At 46.1% G+C, this 25,757-nt stretch overlaps 1 protein-coding gene and 1 long non-coding RNA gene across 3 annotated transcripts in view; one reads left to right on the top strand and one right to left on the bottom strand.

The window, feature by feature from the left end:
- Positions 1 to 355: 355 nt before the first annotated feature.
- On the bottom strand, positions 356 to 19,326 carry LOC140895883 (uncharacterized). Of its 2 annotated transcripts, none has more exons than XR_012154384.1 (4): positions 19,069 to 19,326; positions 12,330 to 12,459; positions 11,620 to 11,757; positions 356 to 596 (listed from the first exon to the last, which is right to left on the bottom strand). It is a non-coding gene; the product is annotated as an uncharacterized LOC140895883 (long non-coding RNA). The 2 variants fall into 2 exon arrangements; XR_013634442.1 differs by lacking the exon at positions 19,069 to 19,326 and adding an exon at positions 12,554 to 12,683.
- Positions 19,327 to 19,575: 249 nt separating this feature from the next.
- Positions 19,576 to 25,757, top strand: part of MREG (melanoregulin) — a 44,157-nt gene continuing 37,975 nt past the window's right edge. Inside the window, exon 1 of the mRNA XM_073306746.2 lies at positions 19,576 to 19,929. Coding sequence (XP_073162847.1) covers positions 19,838 to 19,929 — 92 coding nt within the window. The 5' untranslated portion in view covers positions 19,576 to 19,837. The remainder of the gene's footprint in view (positions 19,930 to 25,757) is intronic.

Raw genomic sequence — 25,757 nt, 5'->3', positions numbered from 1 at the left:
ATGCACCACAAGACAAACTCCCACTCAAACTCCCCTGTTACAGCTCTGTTTGCTGGCTCCTGCACCGCTGCAGCTGTCTGTGCTGCTGCACGACTGGCTGGCTATCTGTATAGGACCCCTAGTCAGAGAATCAGAACCAATCAGGCTCTCTAATCAGGGCTCAGCTTCTCTCCCAGCACAAAGCCCCTACAAGCCTCTACACATCCTTCTCTGATTTATAGGAAAGTTGCTCCCCCTACTGCCCAATGAAGTAGGAGCAATATCTATTCATTTTGACTGACCGTAAGGGCTTGTCAACACACTGAAATTGTATCACTTTAACTTTACTGATACAGTTACTGCTGTACAACTGGCTGAGGGGTTGTCATAACAGATCAACTCATTGGTTAGCCTGGTTCAGTCTGCTGCCTTCAGAAGTGGACAGTACCCAATGCTTCAGAGGAGACATCCTCAGTAGTGATCCCACCCAGCAGCACTGTGCTGTACTGCACAGCGCAATGTGGGGAATCTCTTTCTGGTGCCTCCAGGTGATTGTTCCTGAAGCGTGAGATAAATTATCCATCACGGGCCTGGTCTCCTTGGGCAGTCACTGAGTCCTGTGGAAGATGGATGCAAAGCACAGTCAGGCTGAGTTTGGAGCATTGTGCAGGCACTTTAGACATGTGTAAACAGCTACAGAAGGTGCCCAGCAATGGAAAAGCAGGCTCACATACTTGGTCTCACTGCACTGCTGCAGCAGTGAATCCCAGTGACTGCATGCTGTGGAGTTGGTTCCAAATGTCCCACCCTTTAGTTTTGTTGAGTGTCCCCTTTGTATCGTGCAATAGGCTGGCGGCGGGATGGAAGGGACAGATTTTCATTCACCCTTTAGAATTTCTAATACCTAAATTAAAAGCAAAATCACTGATATCTGAACATGTTAGAGACAAATCCTCAGTCGGTAAAAAAGCTTGGCCAGAGTCAGAGTTATAACAGTTTACATGGGAAGTCAATGAAGGTACATTGATTTATACCTGAAGTCAGAGCTCTAACTTACAGCAGCTGAGGATCTGTCACTTCCAATTCAGCAAAGTACTAGCCAATGTTCTTAGATCCATATTATCCAGCAAAGCACTTAAGCCCCTGTTTAATTTTAAGGACATACTTAAGTCTCATTGAAGCCGATGGGTCATGGTCTTAAAATGCTTTGCTAATAAGGTAGGAACTGCTGAATCAAAACTTTATTGCTCAGGGTTTCCAGAAAAATAACGGACAGCTGAGTACATTTCTCCTTGTTAATTTTATTTGATGTCACCCTTCTCCACCTACTAGACAGAAGCTCTAATTAGCGAAGGGCCATTAGGTGCCCTGCAAAATCTCTCCAGACTTTGACTTTGAAGTTGGGTACACAAGGAACTGCCCATCTGGAGCGTACATCACTCAGCATAAGGCGTGCACAGTCCTCTCACAACTACCTGCTATTGGGAGTTCTCTTTCTTTTGGGTGTAACCCGTCTGCCAGGGTGTTGACACCAGCAACAAGCATTGGGTTCAAAAAGCTAGGAGTCCCTCTTCAAACTGGCAAAAACCACTGGCTCAAGCCCCATCCAGAGTTTCTGGAATCACTAAATACCTTCCCTAGGTATCCTCAATAGGGAACCATTCTCCATTGCGGGCAGTGGGCCTGGATATGAAACAAGGAAAACGTTAGGGGAAAGTAGTGTGAACGATTCACCCTCATGTCCAAGTGCCCCCTTGTGGTCACTCCAGGGTTAAGGTCTCATTTCCTCTCTTGGGCCTCTAAGGACTCCACCACAGGCTCCCCAGTCTCAATAATACCCATCCTTGGGGTCGGTTTATAATTAAAACAAGCTGCAAATAATCCATAACAAGTGTCCCAAAACATAGTCCATTTATCACACCCAGTGCACATAGTCCTTAAAATCCCATGACCTATAACCCATCAGCCTAGCACATACCACGCTCTGGTGTCTTCTACTGGGCCCAAGCCCTTCTTTGGCCCTCTCCCATCCTTTGGCCAGGACAGCCACCTCAGCCCTTCCAGCCAGAGTGCAGCCCTGCTCTCCCCAGCAGGAATCCCACAGCCTCTCGGCTGGGAGGCACTCAACCTCACTAGAACAGCATCCATCACTCGCCCGCTCCGTTAGCCTTTTCCCGCTCTCTAGTGTTCAAATATCGGCAAGAAAGCCCTTCCCCTGCTCCCCTGCCTTCAGCAGTCTGGCCCTTGGCCCCAGCTCTCCAGCATAGAGATGTCCGTGGGAAAGCTCCTCCTCTCTCTTTGGCCCTGGCTCTCAGCTTGGGGAGACCATCTGGCAAATGCCTCTGCTGCTCTCTAGCCTTCCTCCAGGAACCTCTTCCCTGGCTGATTCTCCCTGATCCTTTATAACCCCAGGTGCTGCCGTGCCCTCTTAATGGCTAACCTGGGAGCCCCTGTGCTGACACAGGGGAGCAGGACATACCTCATTTAAGAGGGCCAGCCACTGTATGACACACAGCAACGATACATTTACATGAATGATAAATAAAAACCTTCCCCCCCAGTAACTGTGCCAGTAGCCCAATACCAGCTCCCCAGCCCCCAGTAATGAATAACCAATAGATGAACATCCTTTACTACATTACTTCCTCCTTTTCCATCCACTAACCCCCACTTCTGGGTTTGTGTCAGGGGGTAGCGTGATCTCAGGGGCACTCGGACAAGCCTGTCTCCGGTCTCTTGGGAAGTGCTGTCTGGTCCTAACCTGAGGCACCACCACTTATTCCAGCCAATTCTGAGTCTGTAGCTAGGCTGACTTCCCAAACTATCACTGGAGGAGTTCTTGGTGGAAGGCTTGGGCAAATGTCGCTGTACTTCTCTCATTTCACCAACAGATGGGGACAGAGAGCGCCTTCCACTCTGGAGCCTCTGTTCGCTTGCAATTCTGAGTAAAGAGCTTGTGCCAGGGGTGGCCAAATGTACTGATCTTCCAAGTAAACCTTCAGAATACAACAACCTTCAGACATTCCAGAGCCAGGGTGCGCCTGCCGGGGCTTGGGGCTTGAGTCCTGAAGGAGGGGCCTGCCAGGGCTCGGGGCTTCAGGCATAGGCGCCGACTCCGTGGGTGCTCCAGGGCTGGAGCCCCACCCCCCCAGCTCACCTCCGCTCCGCCTTCTCCCCTGAGCGGGCCGACGCGTCCTGCTTCTCCCCCTCCCAGTGCTTGCGCCGCGGAACAGCTGTTTTGTGCGGCAAGCCTGGGAGAGGCAGGGCGGGCATTTGGGGAGGGATCCAATAGGGGCAGGGAGGGGGCAGATTTGGGGCGGGGGCAGGGGGGCATGAGCTCCCACTGGTGCCAACAAAAGTTGGCTCCTGTGGCTTCAGGCCCACTCCTGCTTAAGCCCCGAGCCCCAGCAGGTGTGCCCCACATGGCTGAAGGCTCAAGATCCCTCACCCTGCTGACCAGAAGCCCCTACCCCACCACCCTGCTGCAAGGCAGAGGTCTTGAGCTCCCCCACCCCCAGTCTGGTAGGTGGAGAATGGGGTGGGGGAACGTGGGGGGCTCCATGAGCTGCACTTCAATGGTAAAAGAGCTGCATGTAACTTGCGAGCCAGTTTGGCCACCCCTGGCTTATGCAGACAAAACAGCTCTGTGGTAATTCTTCCCTTTGCTCACCAAGAGATGGGAGAAGAGAATGCCTTCCCCTCCAGAATTACAGGCCACTGGGCTTACATATGCTTAATAGTTTACTGATCTTAGGCAAATGGGGCCCTATCCAATGCCCATCACAGCCAATGAAACAACTCCCATTAATCATTGGCTTGGGCCCAGGGCCAAATTAACCCATAGGCTAATAAGGCTATAGTCTTAGGCCTTCCTATTTTTAGGCCCTACTTTAGGCCCTCCTATTTTTAAGCCCTACTGTAGGCCCTCCATTCCATATTGAAGCTGAGCAATGGTAGCAGGACCATGGGAATTTTTTTGTCTCATTAGGTATTGCTTTGTACAAATTAATTCATCAAGATTGATTGATCAAGATTCAATCAAGATTCAATTAATGGTGGTTGTGATTTTGTCTTTGTGGGCTAAGTAAGTGTTTGTGGGCCCAAGACATATTGAATTTTGTACACAGTAGGCCTATACTGGCCAATAGGAACCATGTCAAAGAAAGGAGGATGGCAGAAATTGAAGGAGACCAAAGAAAGACGGCAAAGACAAGATGTAGTGCTGAAAGGAACTCCTTCTCTCCTAACGTTTTTTCCTCCTACTAAGTCTGGTGGTGAGGAAGTCCAGGCAAATACCAGCCCAAGTGAACCTGCTGCATCTGCGCCTGATGAAAAGGAACAGCCTCCTGTGATTTCTCTAGTTGCAGTCTCACCTCACTCCTCTCAAGGCTTTCCCAGTGATAGTAATACAAATATATCCTTCTTCAGTGATCCAGGTGACTAGGACATGACTTCTCAAGATCTCATGGCATATTGGACTGAGAAAGGCCCACAGAAATGCCAGATTTTAGATGCTGACTTTTCATTGACAAAGCAAGAGTACACCAATCAGAATTGTTATCTGACCAAATCAATGTTTGAATATGTGAAGCCTAACAAACAGATTGGCAAGTGAGAATGGCTCATCTATTCACCTTCTAAGAAGAAAGTGTACTGTTTTTATTGCAGCCTGTTTTCTGATTCCAAAAAGTAGGGAATGTTCTGCAAAGGTGTCAGTGATTGGAAGAATTAGTGCATACATTATCAATCATGCAATGATTGAGCAGCATTCATTGTCAGTTAGCAGCTACCATGCCTGAAAAAAGTTAGTGGCAGAATTGATACCCAAATGGAAAATGAGTTTTTGGAAGCTCGTGCTTATTGGAAGAACATTTTCAGATGCCAAGTTGAAATCATAGTTTTTCTTGCTGAGCGTGGCCTGCCATTCCTTGGTGTTCTAGAGCTAATAGCTAAGTTCGACCCTTTCTTAGCTCAGCACATCAATGAACACGCAAATCATGGAAAAGGCCATACATCATATCTATCAAAGACTATTTCTGATGAATTCATTGCACTGCAGGCAAAGAAGACACTATCAGCCATTGTAGATGAGATCAAAGATGTGGGATATTTTTCAGTGTCCATCGACTCAGCACCAGATGCGTCACATGTAGATCAGCTGACTGTCATCTTGCGTTATGTGCTACCCAGAGGACCAGGTGAGCATTTCATTACCTTCATAAACATCACCAGCCACACAGGGGAGAAACTTGCCTCACCGAAAGTTGATTTCCTCACCGAAAATGGGATTGACATCAGACTTTGTCATGGCCAAAGCTATGACAATGCAAGTAATATAAGTGGCAAATATTCAGGGACGCAGGCAAAGATAAAAGAGGGCAATGCTTTGGTTGATTACATACCATGTGCTGCCCACGCACTCAACCTTGTTGGCCAGTCTGCTGTGGACTGTTGTGTTGAAGCAGTTCCTTTTTGTGGATTTGTCCAAGAATTGAACAATTTTTTCTCTGCATCAACCAGTCGTTGGATGATTCTTAGAGACTCACCATGACTCAAGATCATCTCAGTGCTTTGTCCCTCTTGAGCATGGAGAATGAAATTGTCAGGTCTTTGAATTATGATGACATCATTCATGACTTTGTCACAGCTAAAGTGAGGGGGGGAAATTGTTTGAGTGAAGAATTGAGTGTCGTGAGAGTATAATAAACTTGTTAATGTGATATAAATAAATAATATGTAAATAGGTATGTTGATAAAAAATGTTTGATTACTTCATAATATTTTCTGTAGACTTAGGCCCTTCCCTCCCATTAGCCTTAGGTCCCTCATAACCTTAATCCGGTCCTGCTTGGGCCCACAGAAAATAAATGAAAAAACATAGAAAAACAGAAAAAACAACTGATGGGAAAATTTAAGCAATTCATATAGGGCCATATTTTCACAGCGACTCCATCCCTGCCTCTAAATTCATGCACTCAAAAACTAGTGTATACTCATGAAAACGGGGTAACTTGCACGTGCACAGTGTGGTCCTTTTGGCTGTGCAATAGTGGAACACAAGCTTTAAAGGCTGTCTTTGCAAAGTGACTTCACAGTATCCCGGAAGAGAGGTGTGAAATGGATGGCTGTCATGGCAAGTCAGTCTCATGGATGTGTGGTGTGTTTACAAAACTACTCACATACAACTATTGGGAAAAATGAAAATTGCAAAACCAAGGGACAGTTTATATAATTTTTTTTGACTGGTATGCTCATCAAGGCCCTGATACAAGGCCCACTGAAGTCAATGGGAATCCTTCCATTGATTGTCCTGGGCTTTGGATCAACCCCAAAGGGACACCGCAGTGAACACAAGTATAGTCCCAACTCAAAGCACTGGCACATACTAGTAGGGTTTATTTATGCATTTAAGGAAATGGAAGACAGGAAACCTACAAACTGGATTGAGTTCTAACTGCTCATCGATAGCTGCTATGGACTTTGATTTTCTCTTGTGTTTATATCAGCTCCTGGATGTTAGATTCTCAAGGACTATGAAACTTTGGCAAAAATAGTAAACCAATGGCATCCAGGAAACTACAGCTGTTTGGATATTATTTCTTTGTTCCTGCCCTGTCTCAATCATCTCTCCCTCACACACCTTTTCAACAAGGTATCATTATAGATCAAGGATCAAGGACAATGCCTAGATTAGAGTCCTTGGGCCAAATACTCAGCTGATGTAAAAGACCATAGTTACACTGGCAGTAAATGCTATTCTGTTTTACATCCACAGAGAATGTTCCCTTCAACTCTTAGCACGCTGCCATAAATTGAGCCAATGAATCAAAGTAGGGGGCATGTACTGAACTGTGTAAGCTTGGCTTAGGGCATTACATTCTAACATTTCCGTGAAGCAGGCCCGCTCTGTGTGAATAAGTCTTTAATCAACAACTAAATATAAAAGACAGGTCTTTACATTTGATCAGCAGAATGGATTGGCCCCAGGGTCCTGTGTGGTTCATCTGCTGTGCACCCTCCTACCAGACATACTGATCCATTTCTAACAGCTATCAGCCATACCACTTTGTCCATTTTTATGGCTAAGACCTGAGGCAAAGATTTTTACATTAAGCTGCAGTAGTGAGACTGGTCTGAACAGTGTAGAGTTTGTCAGAATTGACAGTCCACTTGGGATTTAATGGCATTTATTGCCTCTTTAATTTTAAAATGAATATATTCATGGGGTTGGACTCTCAGCCGATGTAAATTGGTGTATGCCTTCTAATGAATCATGTTTACTCCTTATAAATAGAAAATTAATTCTCACGTATTGCATTGGACTATGGCTGTGCTATAAGCCCATAGGCTATCATTCTTCTGGACTTGTCAGTTGCCTCATTGAGGTGCCTTAAAAGTCTTAACGAGTTCTCCATTCTCTCTAATCCTGAGACATTTAATCTTCCTCTAATCACAGCTCCCTTTAATAAAGTTGCAGGGCCTGACTGACCACTGAGTTACAGCAGTTTATACCATTGCACTGCCATGGGGGCAGAGGCATCCACTGGAGGTACACTAGCATAAAACTTGTGGTTCTATGGATTCAAACATTCTGAGGTTAGAAGGGGCCATTATGATTATCTGACCTCCCCTAGCATTGTCTGACCTCCTGCATCTCACAGGCCACAGAATTTCACCCAGTGATTCCTGTACTAAGTCCAAGAACACAGGGCGGGACTAAAGAATGTCTTTTAGAAAGACATCAGATTTTGATTTAAAGTCTCTAAGTGATGGAGAAATGACCCATCCCTTGGGAAGGTTAATTACCCTCTCTGTGGTAAATCAGGCCCTTAGACTGTATTTGGACATTGCTCAGTCTGGGTCACCTTTTAATACAAGCTCATTCAAAATGTGTCCAGTAGCCTGCTGTAGACCTAATAAACGAATGCCAACCTTAGATACACAAGTTCTGAAACCACCTGATTAACTATGGTTTATAATGGAGGCTGTTTTTATAGAAAAAAGTGTAGATGGACACATTCTTGTCTAAACATCCCTATCTGCCCTATGATAATAAGTCTCTCTCTCACACACACTGCTGTGTATCTTTGCAATCAAACAGAGGGATTATTCTGTGATACAAAATGAGTTATAAGGGGCATTGATTGGACTAACACCTGGCATTCCTTGTATTGCAATTAATTTCCAGGGGATAGGATTTGGAGACTGAGGAATGCTCTTAATCAGTGATATTACCTCAGTTTGCCAGTACTGGAAAATATTTACTGAGGTTTTAAATGAATACACTGGAAGTATATCTCTTCCTTAATTCTTAGTCCTCAAAAATCAAGGTGAACTGAATGATCATTTGAGCCCTGGCTTCCTGTACAGAGGACAGTAAATCTAGGGAGAAAACCCAGTGGGACACAATAGAAGGGCCTGGCAGTAATGCTGGACATGATCCCTTCACTTTTATAGTCCCCCACCCTTGCCAAGAATGGTTCTAGGTAACAACATGACTGGTGACTTCCATTCAGCCATTCTCTATTTCCCACAGCTGGACACAGGATACTGGACAAGGGGATCTGATACAGTGTGACTATTCTAAATTCCTATGTTTATATAATCTCATTTGAGTTGTTTGATTTTTTACTCCAGGGCATGTTCCTAAAAGCTTAGTTCACATTTTAGTAATGCTGCTGCATATGTCACAGCCTATTTGTGCATCGGTACCTGATTCTTCAAGGCTGTGCTTTGCATTGTCTACCAAGAATGGCTATCAGCAGCAGTAAGTGTGGCATCCCAGGTGTTCTACTGATCGTTTCAGAACGCACGGCACCACAACATTTCCACTTATTTCCCCAGCAACAAGAGTCAGCCTTAGTTATAAATTTTACCCCCATTCTTCCTAAAAGCCTTTAGCAAGGCTGTATAAACATTGACCTGAACTAGATAAATGCATGGAAGATAGCCACTGATGAGTCCTCCTATCCTATCCTATCAGCCAGGATGGGCCGGGATGGTGTCCCTGTTTGCCAGAAGCTGGGACTGGGCGACAGAGGAATGTATCACTTGATGATCACCTGTTCTGTTCATTTGCTTTGGGGCACCTGGCATTGGCCACCATCAGAAGACAGGACACTGGGCTAGATGGACCTTTGGTCTGACCCACTATGGCTGTTCTTATGTTCTAATTGTATTTGGGGGCGGGGGGGAGTAGGTAGGGGAGAGGGGGCGAGAATTTCCTTTCACTAGTATTAAATTTGAGCCTCACAATTAAAATTTTCTCTTTCACTCAGGTCAATTATTCAGTGCACATGGAAGAAGAATTGCCAGAGCATGTTGCATTTTAACAAAGAGTTAATGGCTCGGCATAAGGAGGTAAATGACCTCTCACTGCACCATACTGAAAGAAACAGACAGCACACTGCCACAAGAGACAATGTGAGGCTTGCTTCAAGAATCTTCCAGAGGGCAGTTACTATAAAATATCCATCTTCCTACAGCATAAATCACAATCCCTGCTTTCCAGATGCTTTGAGAGCCAACGCAGAGGTTAGCAGCTGCATCCCACTGCTGTTCATTGCCTCCAGACTTTGAAAACTAGTCTGGCAGTTTGATCCATACAATTAGTTAATCAATTTACGGCTTGGTTTGGTGGAAAAAGTAAGGACCTGATCCAAAGTTAGTGGTACCACTGACTTCACTGGCCTTTAGAATTGGGCTCTCGTGCATTAGCACACGAGACACTGGTTCAAGGGTGACACTAATGACTGGGCCCTTCTTGTCCGAGGCCACAGAAGGTTAGAGGAGACACATTTATACTCCAGTGATGCAGGGGAGGAATAAAGAGGGTATCAAAGCACAGGCCCCGTCTGGGAAAAGGGCTCTTGAATCAGTAAAAGTATTACTAGTGTCTCTGGTCTGCGCTGTTCCTGAAAGGTGAGCCATCAAAATTATTTACACTTCAAATTGATGAGGCCACGTAGCGTGCAATAAAAAGGAGGAAATGGTAAAGGTTTGTTCCCCTCATGCATCATTTGCAGTTGGGAAGACGCACCCTGTGGGTCATTTAAAGCATGATATGTAATGAGCTCTGCAATATTTCAGCTTATCTTTATTATCTGCTTTTATGATCCCACTATGGCTTACACGTGGTTCTTCTGAGACTGCTACCTTTTTCTTTTGTTCTTGAACAGGGGGAAAAAAACCTAGGAAGATTTATTAGCATGAGAAAGAGCAAAGGAATTTGAAACATCTCATTTTAGTTGGGTATTTTTATATAGTTCAGTTTCCGTCTAAAGGGCAACAGTTTAAATTGATAGAGAATGTATTCCCCAGGTTTCTGAGCACTGTTAAAGACTTCTACAATGGTGGAAAGTCTCTTTGGCAGAGAAACGAATCAACAAATCAAGGATTTTTCGGTTCGCTAGAGCCCATCCAACTGTTATTATTTGTATTACAATAGTGCCCAGATGTCTGAACTGTCATGGCTGGGTATACACACACATAGTAAGAGACAAGCCCTGCCCCAACGAGTCCATAATCCACTCAACACACAACTGGTGTGTGTGTTGGGGGAATCAGAGGTACAGACAAACCGACTTGCCCATGGCCATACAGCAGGTCAGTGGCCATGAACAGAACAAAGGTGTCTCAAGTCCTGGTCCAGTGTCGTGCCTGCTGGACCATACTGCCTCCAATTATTTACTGCAAGTAAATTATTATTGTTCATTCTGTACATTACTGTAGCGCCTAGGAGCCAAACCCGAGACAAAAGCCTTTGTACTAGGTGCTGTACAAACACTAGGTAAGAAACAGTCCCTACCCCAAAATGGGAGGTTATATTACCTCTGTAGTTGGCACTGGTAGAGTATAGTGTCCAGTTCTGGGGTTCACAATTCAAGAAGGATGCTGATCAATTTGAGAGGGTTCAGAAAAGAGCCAGAAGAATGATTAAAGAATTGGAAAACATGCCTGATAGTGATAGGTCCAGGAACTCATCTGGTTTAGCTTCACAAAGAGCAGATGTAAACAGGTGACTGATCATAGTTTAACTACCTACAATGGGAACAAATATTTAATAATGGGGCCTTCAATCTAGCAAAGATATGACAAGATTGAATGGCTGGAAATTGAAGCTAGACAAATTCAGATGGAAATGAAGTGCAAATATTTAGCAATGAGGATAATTAACCATTAGAACTTACCAGGGGTGATGGTGAATTTGCCATCACTGGTAAATTTAAAATCAAGATTGGAAGGTTTTTTAAAGGATATGCTCTAATTCAAGCAGGAATTAATTCAGGGAAGTTCTATGGCCTTTGTAATGGAGGTGGTCACACTAGATGATCCATGAGGTCTGCTACAGAACCAGAAATTGAGCCCAAATCTCCCAAGTTCCAGTCCTCTGCTTTAACCCTCAAGAGTAACCTTCCTCTCTGTTACCTAATACATTTAGCCTCTTTATCTGTTTATGAATGTGTCACGAGCTGTTTAAAATTTTCATTTGATATTTGAAGTTATCCGCTGAATAATTTTTGCAATTCATTGTGACTATTTGATGCCCAATGCTGGACATGTAGATCACATGTTACTGCCTTGTTTCCCTCATGGGATGAACTTGTCTCCTAGAATTAGGCTTCCAGTACAAATACTCACATTTGCCTTTCTAGTCTGTCAATCTAGTACTTCTCTGGTGGTTAGCTGATTCCTGCCACTCACACTCCAACTGTGATGCAGAAGATATTTCATTGCATGCATATCCCTTATTGATCCCAATGGGCCAGATTCTGATACCTGTTGTATTAATTTAGATGCGTCCAAAGAGTTAAAATTGTTAACATGACTCTGAAACTTTAAAACATTAAACAGTTGTAAACAAAGTTTGGGGCTGGGTAGACAGCGAGCTCAGCTTGCTTAGTACCATGGTGAACACCATTAAAAATCCCTTTTTAACCTTTAATTAAATATACAGAAAAGAAAGATAAACAGCTACAGTAGCTGAAGTGTAAACTATTAAATAAGGCTTTCATCATAACAACATCCCTTGTTCCCTTTAGAAGGGAAAAAACCCCTTGTTTAGCAGTCTTTTCATTGGTATTGGAGATAATAATAAGTGTCTTTTCTGGGGAAAAGAGAAGAGAGTTGAGATGGGCTGAGCTGTCATTACCCTAACTCATGCTGGGTAGCACCATACTCAGTAGTCCCAGTGACTTCAGTAGGATTATTGGTTTAACATGAATTAGGGTATCAGAACCTGCCCCTTACACTGCAAAGAAGAGTGAATGGGACTGTACTGAGTGGCTTTCTACAAATGATTGGCTGTTTCTTATGCTGTAAGCACAGAGCACGCAGTCTGTGGACGGTACCTTGGAAACGTCTGTGATCTTTGAAGTTTCTCTTATGTGCAGCACTGTCTGCAGTCTTGTCACTTGAGTTTGCATAACAGGAATCCCTGTCCATAATTCCTGGCTCGGCAGCACGGAGACAGAACTGGGTCTGTGAAGAGAGTGAAGAGCACAGATACTGCAAAGCACTTCACGGTGACTCACGGCCCATCCATAGTTTAACAGCCATATTTTCATCTGCTTACCATAAACGTTTATACTGTATTTAGAAATCCGAGCCAGCTCCGATCCTCTTCGCTTTGACACCTTGCTTAGGTTTATTCAGATGATACCCTGGCTTCAGAGACAAGCCTCCCTCATTTAGGCCCTGTCTGTCACAGGGTAGCTGGTCCCTGCAGATGGATGACGCTCAGTGCCCCAGGACCAGAGGAGGTGAATCCAATCCAGCCAATTAAAGAGGGCCGAGCTACACCTGGGCCTATAAAGGGCTGCTGGGCCAGAGGAAGGACTGAGACAGGCCAAGCCCTGGGGAGTGAAGACCACAGCAGAGCAGAGTTAACTCCTGTGGTGGGTCCCTGAGGCCAGGGACTCAGGGAAGCAGCCCCTGGCTGCTGCTTCAGGAAGGGAGCTGAGCCAAAAGAGGGCTGGGAAGCTGCCTCAAGCTGGAATGCCAGAGACTCCTGGGAGGGGTGGCCCTGAAGCCTGGGGCCAAGGATGGAGTTTCTGCTTGTTTGATAACCTCTGTTAAATGTAACCCTTCTGCCCGTCAGAGTTGGCAGCAACAAGGGCCGGGTTCAATATCTAGGGGTTCCATTCCAATAACACAATGCAAACCGGCTCGAGCCCCCACCCAGTGACCTGGGACAAATATATACCACCCCCGCTGGGCGCCTCCAAGAGGCAATACTTCCCCTCTCGCAAGCACATAGTCTGAGTGTAGCAAAAGTCTTTTAATAACAGAGAGAAACAATGTGGCATTATGTTGGGGAAACACCACCAACCGGATTCATAACACAACCCATGAGCAAAAGCAACCCCACCCCAGGCAAATTGGGGCATGCCCTTTTCCCTTTGGTTCTTGAGTCCAGCAACCCCAAAAGTCCAATGCCCCAAAAGTCTCTGTCCCTGGTCAGGGCAGCCCCAGAGTTCGAAAGTTTATCGGCGGAGCTTTACCTCCCAACCTGGGTGGAAATGGGACGGGGGTAAGAGGCACCTTACGTGATCTGAAGCTGACCGCCCCATAGCTCCATAGCGGCGCTCCGCTCCGCTCCGCTCCGCCAGCCGCCCCACAAAACTCCTTCGCGCAGCTGCACTCCGCTCCGCCAGCCGCCCCACGAACTCCTTTGCTCAGCTGCGCTCCGCTCCGCCAGCCACCCCACGAACTCCTTCGCTCAGCTGCGCTCCGCTCCGCCAGCCGCCCCACGAACTCCTTCACTCAGCTCCACGGCCCACAAGCAGCTCCTGCCATCCACACACTGCTCCATGTCGAACTGCTTCACCAGCCGTCCCGCAAACTGCTCCACAATATATCTTCAGGCTCCCCCACTACTTAACACAACACTCAGTGATTTCAGCTCTTAGGTGAATTCAGCTTGTAGTAGGGGAGCCCCAGTGCTAGTGCACTGTCAGCCCAAAGTGAGCTCAGCAGCCTATAACTAGACTTCTAATGAAATCAAAATTAGCTCTGATATTCCACAGTGGAGAGAGGAGGAAGTGCAATCAGCATGTAAGGCCCTCACCAAGGGGCCCATGCCACCAAGTATTAATACTTGTCCCCAGCCTCTCTTCATTCACACAGTTTTGGAACCCATGACCCTTGCCTAGCGAGTGCTACTTAGATGATGGTGAATCCCTCCATCGTAACAAAAGGCCAAGTACAGTTCCAAGCACAGTTCCCATAATCAGGGTAATAACAATTTATTCTTCCTGCCCCAATAACAGAGACACTGGGGATCCCACAGCAGCCAAAGTGACCATTTGGGCAGCTATGGTCTCATTCTAGGCGTGGTGGGTGTGCCTATGCAAATGAGATCGGCCCCTGAAGTTCTTTTCCACAACTTGCCACACCTCACCACCAGATGTCAGGGTGGAGCTCATCCTGACACTGCTTACATAAAGAAATAAACCTCCTTGACTGAGACTGGGTGTGGCGGCGCATGCTTTGGAGACAGGGAGAAGCTCCAGCCCTGGTGACCGGCCCAAACCCTGTAGACGCTGACAGCTCAGCTCCACTCCTCTTCAGGAAAACGGAACCAACTGTGCCCTCGCTGCAGCTCTGCCATGTGTTGTTAAAGAATCACCTGGCTTCATTTATACATCTTCTGGGGTCTGCCCTGATAGTCCTCCAAGGTCATCCGGTCACCACGTCTAGCTGAACTGAAGGGCCTGTCTTCCATTCTCACCTTCTGCTGCTTGGGACAAGATGTATCACCCCTCCTTCCAGACTCTCTCGTTCCTAAGACCTCCAAGATGGTGTATGCTTCTGATTCACCTCTTTCTTCTTCCACTACTTCTCCATTGCCTCCTTTGGGGACTCTTCCTCCACTGCTCTCCCACTCCCTGCAGGAATCCCTAAGGCAGCCTGTCCTCTGCTCCCTTTATACTTCATCCCTTGGTGACCTCATCTGCTCCCACAGCTTTAACTATGACTTCTCTGGGGACAGTTTACAAGTCTGCATCTCCATCTTTACACCGTTCAGTCGCAGGTCTCTGATAATCTCCCTGACATCTCACCCTGGATGTAAAACACCAACTCAACTGAGCATTGAACCTAAGCCTTCCCTCTGCCAGGGCCGGTTCCAGCTTTTTTGCCACCCCAAGCGGTGAAGAAAAAAAAAAAAACAACCCGACTGAGCTGCTGCCGAAGTGCCGCCGAAGTGGAAGGGAGGGAATGAAGGACCCGCCGCCGAAGACCCGGACATGCCACCCCAATAACTGATGGAGTGCCGCCCCTTTCTATTGGCCGCCCCAGGCACCTGCTTCCTTCGCTGGTGTCTGGAGCCGGCCCTGCCCCCTGCTCTTCATCACGCTCCCTTGGCATGTAAGCTAGCAACCTTGCTGTAGCATGGTCCAATGGATAGGGCCCCAGACTGAGAGTCAGCAGACATGGGCTCTGCCACTGACTTGCTGTGTGATCTTGAGAAAGCTTCTGAACATCTGTTTCCCCATCTGCAAAATGAGGCTAGGGGTACACAGCTCCCTTTGTAACTCAGACTGAGATCTGTGAATCATATCATAACTGAGTATTATATACAGGCACACCAAATTCCAGTGAGCTGTTACATCTGAATTTCATTAAATGCTCGAAAGCAATGTGTAGCAGCGGTGTTTTCTGTCGATTCCTTCCTTTCATCTCTTTCTTTTGGTGGAACAGACAGAATTTTCTATGATTCTCTAACAGATAAAACAATATCTATGATTCTATAATTTGATTATCTTGTAATTTCTATGAATCATGAATCGGCACTGAAGAGTTAATAAAAACCACACAAACACTCTGCAACAATCTGGACAATGACATGTAGAGATATGACTTGACATGTAAAATAACTATAATCAGCATGATTTATTGATTATACCCCAGTATATGACAGGAACTAACTTTGTTGTTTATTAAAATACTGACTCAAATTGATTAACAATCTAATATATCGCAGGGAAAAATAATCCAAAGCACATATACTCATTTTGAGAGGGATGCATGGAAAGCAACTACTTATGATAGTGGGCAGTATATTAGACATGCGTTTGCAGGGTGATATGGGTAGAAAAAAGGCCAGTTCAAATTTGAGCCCAAATGGAGGAGATCAAACCTGTAGTCACTGATAATGGGAAATACAGTTTTTCAGTGCTAGGGCAGCAGAGAGAAGGGGTGGTCCAATGTTTAGGGCACTAACTTAGGACTCAAGATACCTGGAGTCAACTCCCTGCTCTGCCATTGACTTCTTGGGTAACCTTGGGCAAGTCATTTAGCCTCTCTGTGCCTGAGTTCCCCACCTGTACAATGGGGATAATAGCACTGCCCTACCTCACAGGGTTGTTGTTAACATATTTTTCCTCACAACTAGGAACAGAAACTACAGTAATGAGGCCATATAAGTAGTATAGATAGATAGTTCAAATCCAGCACAGGGAGTGGCTAATGTAGGATGGCTTTTGGGTGGCCTGTGTCAAATGACATGGTGGACTCAGTGCAGCTCTCTGTGCTCAGGTGTCCATACCACAAAATCCACTATTGGGTGAGCTTCTATGGCCTGTGTCATGCAAATCAGACTAGATGGTAATAATGGTCCCTTCTGGCCTTAAAATCTATGAATGAATATGGCACTAGCTGGCAACCTTCATGGCAGCTCAGCACTGAGGCTGAGAACTGGATGGATGTGGAAGTGGAAGTGGAGCTACTCTCTTACTCTAGAGGTTGTCCCAGCAGGTCTGGTTTGGGGCACATTGGAGGAGCACTGGGGAAATCTTGCATTGCCTCCACCTTTGTTGCACCTCTTCTGAATGGACAGCTTCAGTTTCCTGGATGGTAAACCTTTCTCCAGCATTAAATTCACCATACCACATTTTAAGTGGATGGTTATGAACTAACAAATCCTAGAATAATAATAATAATAAAATAAGTGGCAACTCCTCTTTTTCCTCCCCTTTTAATTGTGCTTACGTAGTGTCTGAAAAATATATGACATATGATATCTGCTTGCATAAGCAAAACTGAAATAGTATCAGGCAGATATAGTACTAAAGCTAAATGAGCGTTCATGCTGCATACAGCCAACTGCAATTAGTGGAATTACTTTTGGGTTTTTTCGGTCTGACATTTGATGGTGTGCTCTGAAGTACGATCAAGTACTCCACAATTAGCGTTGCCAATTAAATTAAGAGCAAAAGATCAACTTAATTCATTTTTTTACAAGCCATCCCTCTTCCATGCTGACTCGTGAAGGGCATATCCGTGGTAAGAAAGGAAGAAAATAAGAGTAAGTGACCTAACCCAAAGCCCTGAAGACAATGAAAAGCCCTCCATTGCTTTCAAGGGGCTTCAGATCAGGCCTTTAGTCTCAGAAATCAAAGGCCCATTGGCATGGCTGCAAAGGAATAAACCAGAAACAAGTAGTTGCACTGTCATAGAAGTACCATAGATATCAGGGTTGGAAGGGACCTTAGGAGGTCATCTAGTCCAACCCCCTGCTCAAAGCAGGACCAATCTCCAATTTTCCCCCCAGATCCCTAAATGGCCCTCAAGGATTGAGTTCACAACCCTGGGTTTAGCAGGCCAATGCTCAAACCACTGAGCTAGCCCTCCCACGCCCTGCAGTTGCTCTCCCCGCTCCACTCCAAAAGCCAAAGCAGAGGAGGATGCCGGTTGGACGCTGTGCTCAGACAAGCCTTGGGTGAGATGGTTCTACTGAACTGGAGTAAGAGCCTCATAACAGGTCCACAGCAAAACAATTGTCTTTCAGTTCAATGCCATACACATTCAGCAAGGCAGCACTTCCATTACTTGGGTGGGACGTCACCTGCCTTCCACAGCCAGACATGGGTTTCTCCATCAGGTTGACTCTCCTCTCTTCCAATACACGAGTGAAATCCTGGCCCCACTGAAACCAATGAGAAAGCTCCAATTGACTTGAATGAGGCCAGGACTTCTCCATAAATATTTTTACATGTCAGTGTAATTTCTCCACGCACGCAGGTCTGCAGTTTTACAACAATCAATGGCACACAACACAGCTCACCTCAGAAAGCAAAAGAGGCAATAAGGTAACTGTTAATCATTAGTTAACTCATTAGCTATTGAGCTGTCAGTGCTCACCTCCAATTGGCCACTGATGCCAGCTCCACTGACCACTTGTTCAATTGTCAAACAAGTACGCTCTCGTGCTTTCTGCCACACTGCCCAACACGAGTGGGAGGCACTCCCTGTAATCAGCCACTACACCACCTCATTATTCTTCTGCCAACCCCTCCTCACAACTCTCCTTTGCCGTGGTGCCTACAAAAACCCTGACAACAGATAGCTGTGGGTGTGCTGAGACTACTACCTATCATATTAACATGGCCTCTGTGTTTTCTTGTACTCCCGTCTGTTTTCCTCTATCCACTTATTGCCTCGTCTTCATCTCCAGCTGCTGTATAGTTCTGACTCCCAGCTCAGGCAGACGTATACGTACTAGCTCTGCTGGGGCCACCAGGCTAAAGACAGCAGTGTGGCCAGGACGGCATGGGCAAAGGCTCGGGCTAACCACCCAAGTACATACATAGGATGTTAGATGAAACTGTACTCAGGCGGCCAGCCCGAGACGCCACCCATGCCACTGTGGTCACACTGCTACTTCTAGCATGCTACCTTGATCCGAGCTAGCTCACGTATGCCTGCATGAGCTGGGAATTATACCTCCCAGCAGCAGAGTAGCCATACGCTTAGATTGTAATCTCCTTGGAGCAGGGACCATCTGTTTGCTCTGTGTTTGTACAGTGCTTAGCACAATGGGGACCTGATCCGTGACTAAGGCTTCTAGGGGCGATGGTAATACACGTATAAATAATAAAGATGCTGCTGTGACTTAAAAGTGAAGTGATAACACTGTATATAGGACAGAGCCTTTTAGCAGAAAAGCTGAGAGAGCAAAGTGATTTTCACAAACATAAATTAAGGATCATAAACCCATTTAAGGTAATCCAGTATTATCCCATTTTACTCAAGCAAATAAGTTACAGGCCCTTATCTTATCCTTATCTACATTGAACTCTTACTCACATGAGTAACGCAATTCACTTCAGTGGGATTACTCAAATCAGCAAGACCCAGATCCTCAAAGGGGGTGTTGGGCAGCTAAACTCCTTTGAGGATCCGGGCCACAGCGCTCCCCAAATGCGAATGAGGGTTGTGTAAATCGGCCCCTTAACTCGTGAGGAAGACAAGCCAAGCCTCCTGAGTTTAAATCTTCCTCAGACTGGGGAAAGGGCACTGCCTCCCTCTCTCTCCTCGCATAGCTAGAGAGCTGCCAACACTGGGGCGGGGGCAGCTCACGGAGGGGAGTCACTTCGCTGGGGCTACGCGCGCCTGCCAGGCTGAGCAGCGCGGCCTGGTGGCCCGGGGCTGCCGCTGGACCCGTTTATCGCTCCGCCAGGCTGCGGCCTCGCTGGCTCGACCCCGGGCCAGCCGCGCGGCGGGGCCCGGCTGCGATGGCGGGGCGGGCGGGGACATAAAGGGGCAGGAGGTCAGGCGCCGGGGGAGCTGGGGTTTCCCGCCCGCCCGCCTGCGGCCGGGCGCCGGCTGGATTTCCCCGCCCCGCGTCCCCGCCCCGCGGGCGAGCGGCTGGAGCTCCCCGGGGGGCGGAGGCGGCGGCGGCCCATGCGCAGCGGGGCAGGGGAAGCCCGGCGCCGGGCAGAGGCGCTCGCCATGGTAGCGCGGCCAGGCGCTCGCCCTGCCTGCGCACAGCGGCGCTCGGCCGGCAGGGCGCCCGGGGGCTGCGCGGGGCCGGAGGCCGCCTAGGGTCGCGTCCGGCGGCGGCGGCGGCGGCTCCATGGGGCTGCGGGACTGGCTGGGCGCGCTGTGCTGCTGCTGCTGCCGCTGCCCGGGGGATGCTGCGCGGGCGGAGAAGGAGCCGCTGGTCAGGTAAGGGGCAGGGCGGCCCCCCGGCGACGGGGGGTCCCCGCGCACCGGGCCCCCGCCCCGCAACCAGCCCCCGGCCTTTGGGCTGCCCGAGCTCTGTGCCGCCGCTGGCGCCCAAAGCCGGCTCCGGAGTGCCGGGTCGGTGGCGCCCCGGCTTCCTCGGGCACCTGCGGCGGCTCACGCCCGAGCGCTCGGCGGCCGCTCTGGCCCGGCGGAGTCCGTAGGCGCTCGCTAGGCAGAGGGCCAGGGGAAGGGGCGTTTGTTTGTTGAGGTTCTTGGCGGTTTCCCCAAGTAAGCGGCAGGGAACAGACTTGGCTGAGATCTAGGGACACCGATTTGTTTCTCTTTTAAAACTCTACCCGGTTTAGTCCCTGGATGCTTCGGTTCCCGAGGACTTTGTGTGTAAAGCGGAGGGACCGCAGACTGGAAAGAGCAGGGCGTTTTTATGACTCTCCAGAGTGAAAACGTTGGGCAGCGCTCAGCGCTGGTATTCCCGTGGATGGGACAGGCCCGGGAACGCCGCCCCCGGTGAAGGTTCTCCTCTTCTCTTCCTGCAAAGGCTACGGTTGGTGAAGTGGGTTCGAGCCCAGGAAAGCTCATGCCCAAATAAATTTGTTAGTCTCTAAGGTGCCACAAGGACTCCCCATGCTTTGTTTTTGCTGATGCAGACTAACACGGCTGCCACTCTGAAACCGGTTTACAGACTGACACCGGCACCGCTGCCCACTGGCACATGATACAATTTAGTGGTTTGGGTTTTTTTACATCAGATAATTTTGGAGGGGATGAGTGAGAATTATCCAGGCTCATTTTATACCAACAACGATTGCTTAATAAAGTACTTAGAAATGTGAGTGAATGCAGATGCTTGAAGGTATGATGTACATTTGCTGTCAATTTAAGTTACATATTATAAAGAATCTGCTGCAAAATCATTCCCACTGGAAATCTGGAATAAAGGCAGATTTCTTAGTCCTATTTTAAACAGGATTCCTATTAAGTAGAATTACTTAATTCTGTTAGAATTTCTAGAGGGAGTCAAGAAGTATATGGATAAGCGTGATCCAGTTGATATGATGTATTTGGATTTTCAGAAAGCTTTTGACAAGGCTCTTCAGGAAACTCTTCAGGAAACTTCAGCCATGAGACAAGAGGAAAGGTCCTGTCATGGATCAATAACTGGTTAAAAGATGGGGAGGGAAGGAGAAGGGTAGGAATAAACAGTCCATTTTCAGAATGGAGAGACATGACCAGTGGGGTGACCCTCAAGGAACTGTACTGGGACCTGTGCTGTGTGACATATTCATTAATGGTCTGGAAAAGGGGTGAACAGTGAGGTAGCAAACTTTGCAGATGATACAACATAATCTAAAAAATACCTAATTCCTCGCAGTTTGCTTTCGATTTACAGGGAGATCTAACGAAACTGGAGGACTAGGCAACAAAATGTAGATGAAATACAACATTCATAAATGCAAAGTAATGCATATTGGGATTATTTTTTCTAACTATACATTTATAATGATGGGTGGTAACTGTTAATTTAGAACCAAAGAAGGAGATCTTGGAGTCACAGTGGATAGTTCTCTGAAAGCTTCCACTCAATGCATAGTAGCGATCAAAAAGGCTAACCGGATATGAGGAACTGTTAGGAAAGGGATAGAAAATAAGACCGAAGGTATCATAATACCACTTAAATCCATGGTGTTCCCACACCTTGAATATTGTGTCCAGTTTGGTCATCCCATCTCAAAAAGGATATACTGGAAAAGGTGCAGAGAAGGCTAACACAAATGATCAAGGGTATGGGATGGCTTCTGTATGAGGAGAGTCTAAAAAGATTAAACCAGTTCAGTTTAGACAAGAGACCATTAAGGGGGGATACGATAGAGGTCTATAAAGTCATGTGTAGTGTGGAACAGAAGTGGTTTTTACCATTTCACAAAAATGGTACAAAATACAAAAAACAAAGGTCTCTTGATGAATTTAGTAGGCAGCAGGTTTAATATGAACAAGAGGAAGTAGTTTTTCACACAAGTAACCCGTGGAACTCATTGCTGGGGGATGTTGTGATGGCCAAAAATAGAACTGGATAAGTTCATGCAGGGTAGGTCCATCAGTGGCTATTAGCCAAGATGGTCAGGGACACAATCCCATACTCGAGGTGACCCTAAACCTCTGATTGCTGGAAGACTGGGGTGAATCACTCCATAAGTGCCCTGTTCTGTGCATTCCTCTTGAACCTCTGATAAGGGCCACTGTCAAAAGTGGACAAGATGGACCATGGTCTGACCCAGGATGGCAGCTCTTATGTTATAAATAGCCAGAGTATTAAGAGGGCATGTCATGAGTTTATTGGTCTCAATAAAAGCAGTAGCCGCAACTAGAATTACTATGTAAAACTTCATATAAAAGGAGCTAGTCTCCTCTTGAAATTCCTTAGTCACTAAGGCTATTCTTCCTAAAGAACAGAATAACTTTTTTTTTTAAAAAAGGGATTAAGACTTTGTGTGAGGAGATTATGATCTTTCATTAATACAGTATCATTAAAATTAAATGTCCTGAAACTGACTCAGAACTTGGTATTTCATGTCAAATGTTCTAAATATTCATGTTATGCAATCCATTCTATTAGTAGCTTCCCCAAGCATTAGTAATACAACCTGCTCTGCTCTTGTCCACTCTACCCAAATGCTGCTTCTCTAGGAGCACCATTTGGTGTTTGAGTTTTAACACGGACATCCAGCTTTTGTCAGGTCAGGGAGTGACACACCTTAACCAATAGGATTAGACTGTAAAGCTTGGGTCAGTGGAGTAAATCGTTCTTAGCATGTGGATTAATTCAGTTGATTAACCCTTATGGTATGTATTTGGTCATCCAACAACTGACAGATGCATTCCTGGCCATGTGCTATGAATCAGTTTTAACTGGCAGTATTGACACCCATGAGCAGTAAACCGCTCTTCTCTAGGCATTGACCATGTTTTTTTCCGTAATACATATAAAATAGGAGAGGTGCTTGTACTACATTTAGGAGAGCTTGTGTTGTGGGTTTTTATAGCGGTAACCACTAAATTCCGCATCTGTCAGCACTCACCACGCAGGTGGTGGTCAGGATGCTGGTGTTACCTCCCTATTCTAAAGGCCTGATCCTGTAATTGCTGCATGTTGAACTCCTGTAGATTAGGGGATGAGCTGTGGTGTCAGTTACCATTGTGACAGGTTTCAGAGTAGCAGCCGTGTTGGTCTGTATCCGCAAAAAGAAAAGGAGGACTTGTGGCACCTTAGAGACTAACCCATTTATTTGAGCATGAGCTTTCGTGGGCTACAGCTCACTTCATCGGATGCACAGAATGGAACATATCGTAAGAAGATAGATAGATATACATACAGAGAACATGAAAAGGTGGAGTAAGAGGCTAATTAATTAATTAATGACCCAGCCACTCCCAGTCTATATTCAAACCCAGGTTAATGGTATCTAGTTTGCATATTAATTCAAGCTCAGCAGTTTCTCATTGGAGTCTGTTTTTGAAGCTTTTCTGTTGCAAAATTGCCACCTTTAAGTCTGTTACTGAGTGGCCAGAGAGGCTGAAGTGTTCTCCTACCAGTTTGTGAACATTACGATTCCTGATGTCAGATTTGTGTCCATTTATTCTTTTGCGTGGAGACTGTCTGTCTGGCCATGACCTGTACATTGGCCAAACCAATGTACAGGTCATTACACATATTGAATCTATTTCCCCATGTTAAGTATCCTCACACCTTCTTGTCAACTGTCTAAATGGGCCATCTTGATTATCACTACACAAGTTTTTTTCTCCTGCTGATAATAGCTCATCTTAATTAATTGGCCTCTTGCGCCACCTTTCCATGTTCTCTGTATGTATATCTATATCTATTTATCTTCTTACCATATGTTCCATTCTATGCATCCGATGAAGTGGGCTGTAGCCTATGAAAGCTTATGCTCAAATAAATTTGTTAGTCTCTAAGGTGCACAAGTCCTCCTGTTCTAGTTACCATTGTGTGGTAGAGGCTAGCTTTATGGAGACCGCTGTATATGCTAGATCTTAACATATTTCAATGCAATATATTTAATTAAATGAATCTACATTTGTGTCTAAGGTAGATTCTGTGGTGATGAACACGTTAGAAAGGCCCAGGGCATTTTTTGCCTTCCTCTGTAGCATGGGGCACGGGTCATGTCATAAATATAAAGGGAAGGGTAAACCCCTTTGAAATCCCTCCTGGCCAGGGGAAAGCTCCTCTCACCTGTAAAGGGTTAAGAAGCTAAAAGTAACCTCGCTGGCACCTGACCAAAATGACCAATGAGGAGACAAGATACTTTCAAAAGCTGGGAAGAGGGAGAGAAACAAAGGGTCTGTGTCTGTCTGTAGTCGTCTTGGCCAGGGACAGAACAGGAATGGAGTCTTAGAACTTTTAGTAAGTAATCTAGCTAGGTATGTGTTAGATTATGATTTCTTTAAATGGCTGAGAAAAGAATTGTGCTGAATAGAATAACTATTTCTGTCTGTGTATCTTTTTTGTAACTTAAGGTTTTGCCTAGAGGGGTTCTCTATGTTTTTGAATCTAATTACCCTGTAAGATATCTACCATCCTGATTTTACAGGGGGGATTTCTTTATTTCTATTTACTTCTATTTTTTTATTAAAAGTCTTCTTGTAAAACACTGAATGCTTTTTCATTGTTCTCAGATCCAAGGGTTTGGGTCTGTGGTCACCTATGCAAATTGGTGAGGCTTTTTATCCAACATTTCCCAGGAAAGGGGGGGGTGCAAGTGTTGGGAGGATTGTTCATTGTTCTTAAGATCCAAGGGTCTGGGTCTGTAGTCACCTAGGCAAATTGGTGAGGCTTTTTACCAAACCTTGTCCAGGAAGTGGGGTGCAAGGTTTTGGGAAGTATTTTGGGGGGAAGGACGCATCCAAACAGCTCTTCCCCAGTAACCAGTATTAGTTTGGTGGTGGTAGCGGCCAGTCCAAGGATAACGGGTGTAATATTTTGTACCTTGGGGAAGTTTTGACGTAAGCTGGTAAAGATAAGCTTAGGAGGTTTTTCATGCAGATCCCCACATCTGTACCCTAGAGTTCAGAGTGGGGGAGGAACCTTGACAGGTCACTTGCTGGAGGATTCTCTGCACCTTGAAGTCTTTAAACCATGATTTGAGGACTTCAGTAGCTCAGACATAGGTGAGAGGTTTATTGCAGGAGTGGCTGGATGAGCTTCTGTGCCCTGCATTGTGCAGGAGGTCAGACTAGATGATCATAATGGTCCCTTCTGACCTTAATATCTATGAATCTATATATTTGTGTCCATTTCTATTTAAAATCTTACACCACGTAGGAGAGACAGAGACTTTGAACGAAAGGGGGCTCCATTCTTGCCTTCTTAGGATTTGGGTGCTAATGGCTGTACCCCTTGCATGTAAATACCCTGGGTCAGATTCTCTAGTTCACTAGGACTTTAAGGCCCCAATCCTACACAAGATTTACTTATGTACTTTATGCACTGTGAGTAGTCCCACTGACTTCAGTGTGACTGATCACTGTGTAGTTAAGCATGTGCAGTAAGGCCTCTGATCTTGTGCACCCATTATCCCATTGATGTCAAGGGGTTTGTTCACACATTCTAGTCAGCATAAAGCTGGCGGAATCTGGCCTTTTGTTAATGTGATACAAGAATTCTACAGCATTCCCCTGGTGATCTTTATTTTCACTCTCTGTATATACTAATCTCTGATATTTTACAAATTTCATTTAAAAAAACAACTTTTTTCAGTTTTATAAAAGCATCAGAGGTATATTGCACC

The sequence above is a fragment of the Lepidochelys kempii genome, chromosome 11 (genome assembly GCF_965140285.1).
Source record: "Lepidochelys kempii isolate rLepKem1 chromosome 11, rLepKem1.hap1, whole genome shotgun sequence".
NCBI classification, from domain to species: domain Eukaryota; kingdom Metazoa; phylum Chordata; order Testudines; family Cheloniidae; genus Lepidochelys; species Lepidochelys kempii.
This window is presented reverse-complemented; position numbering and strand designations above follow the sequence as displayed.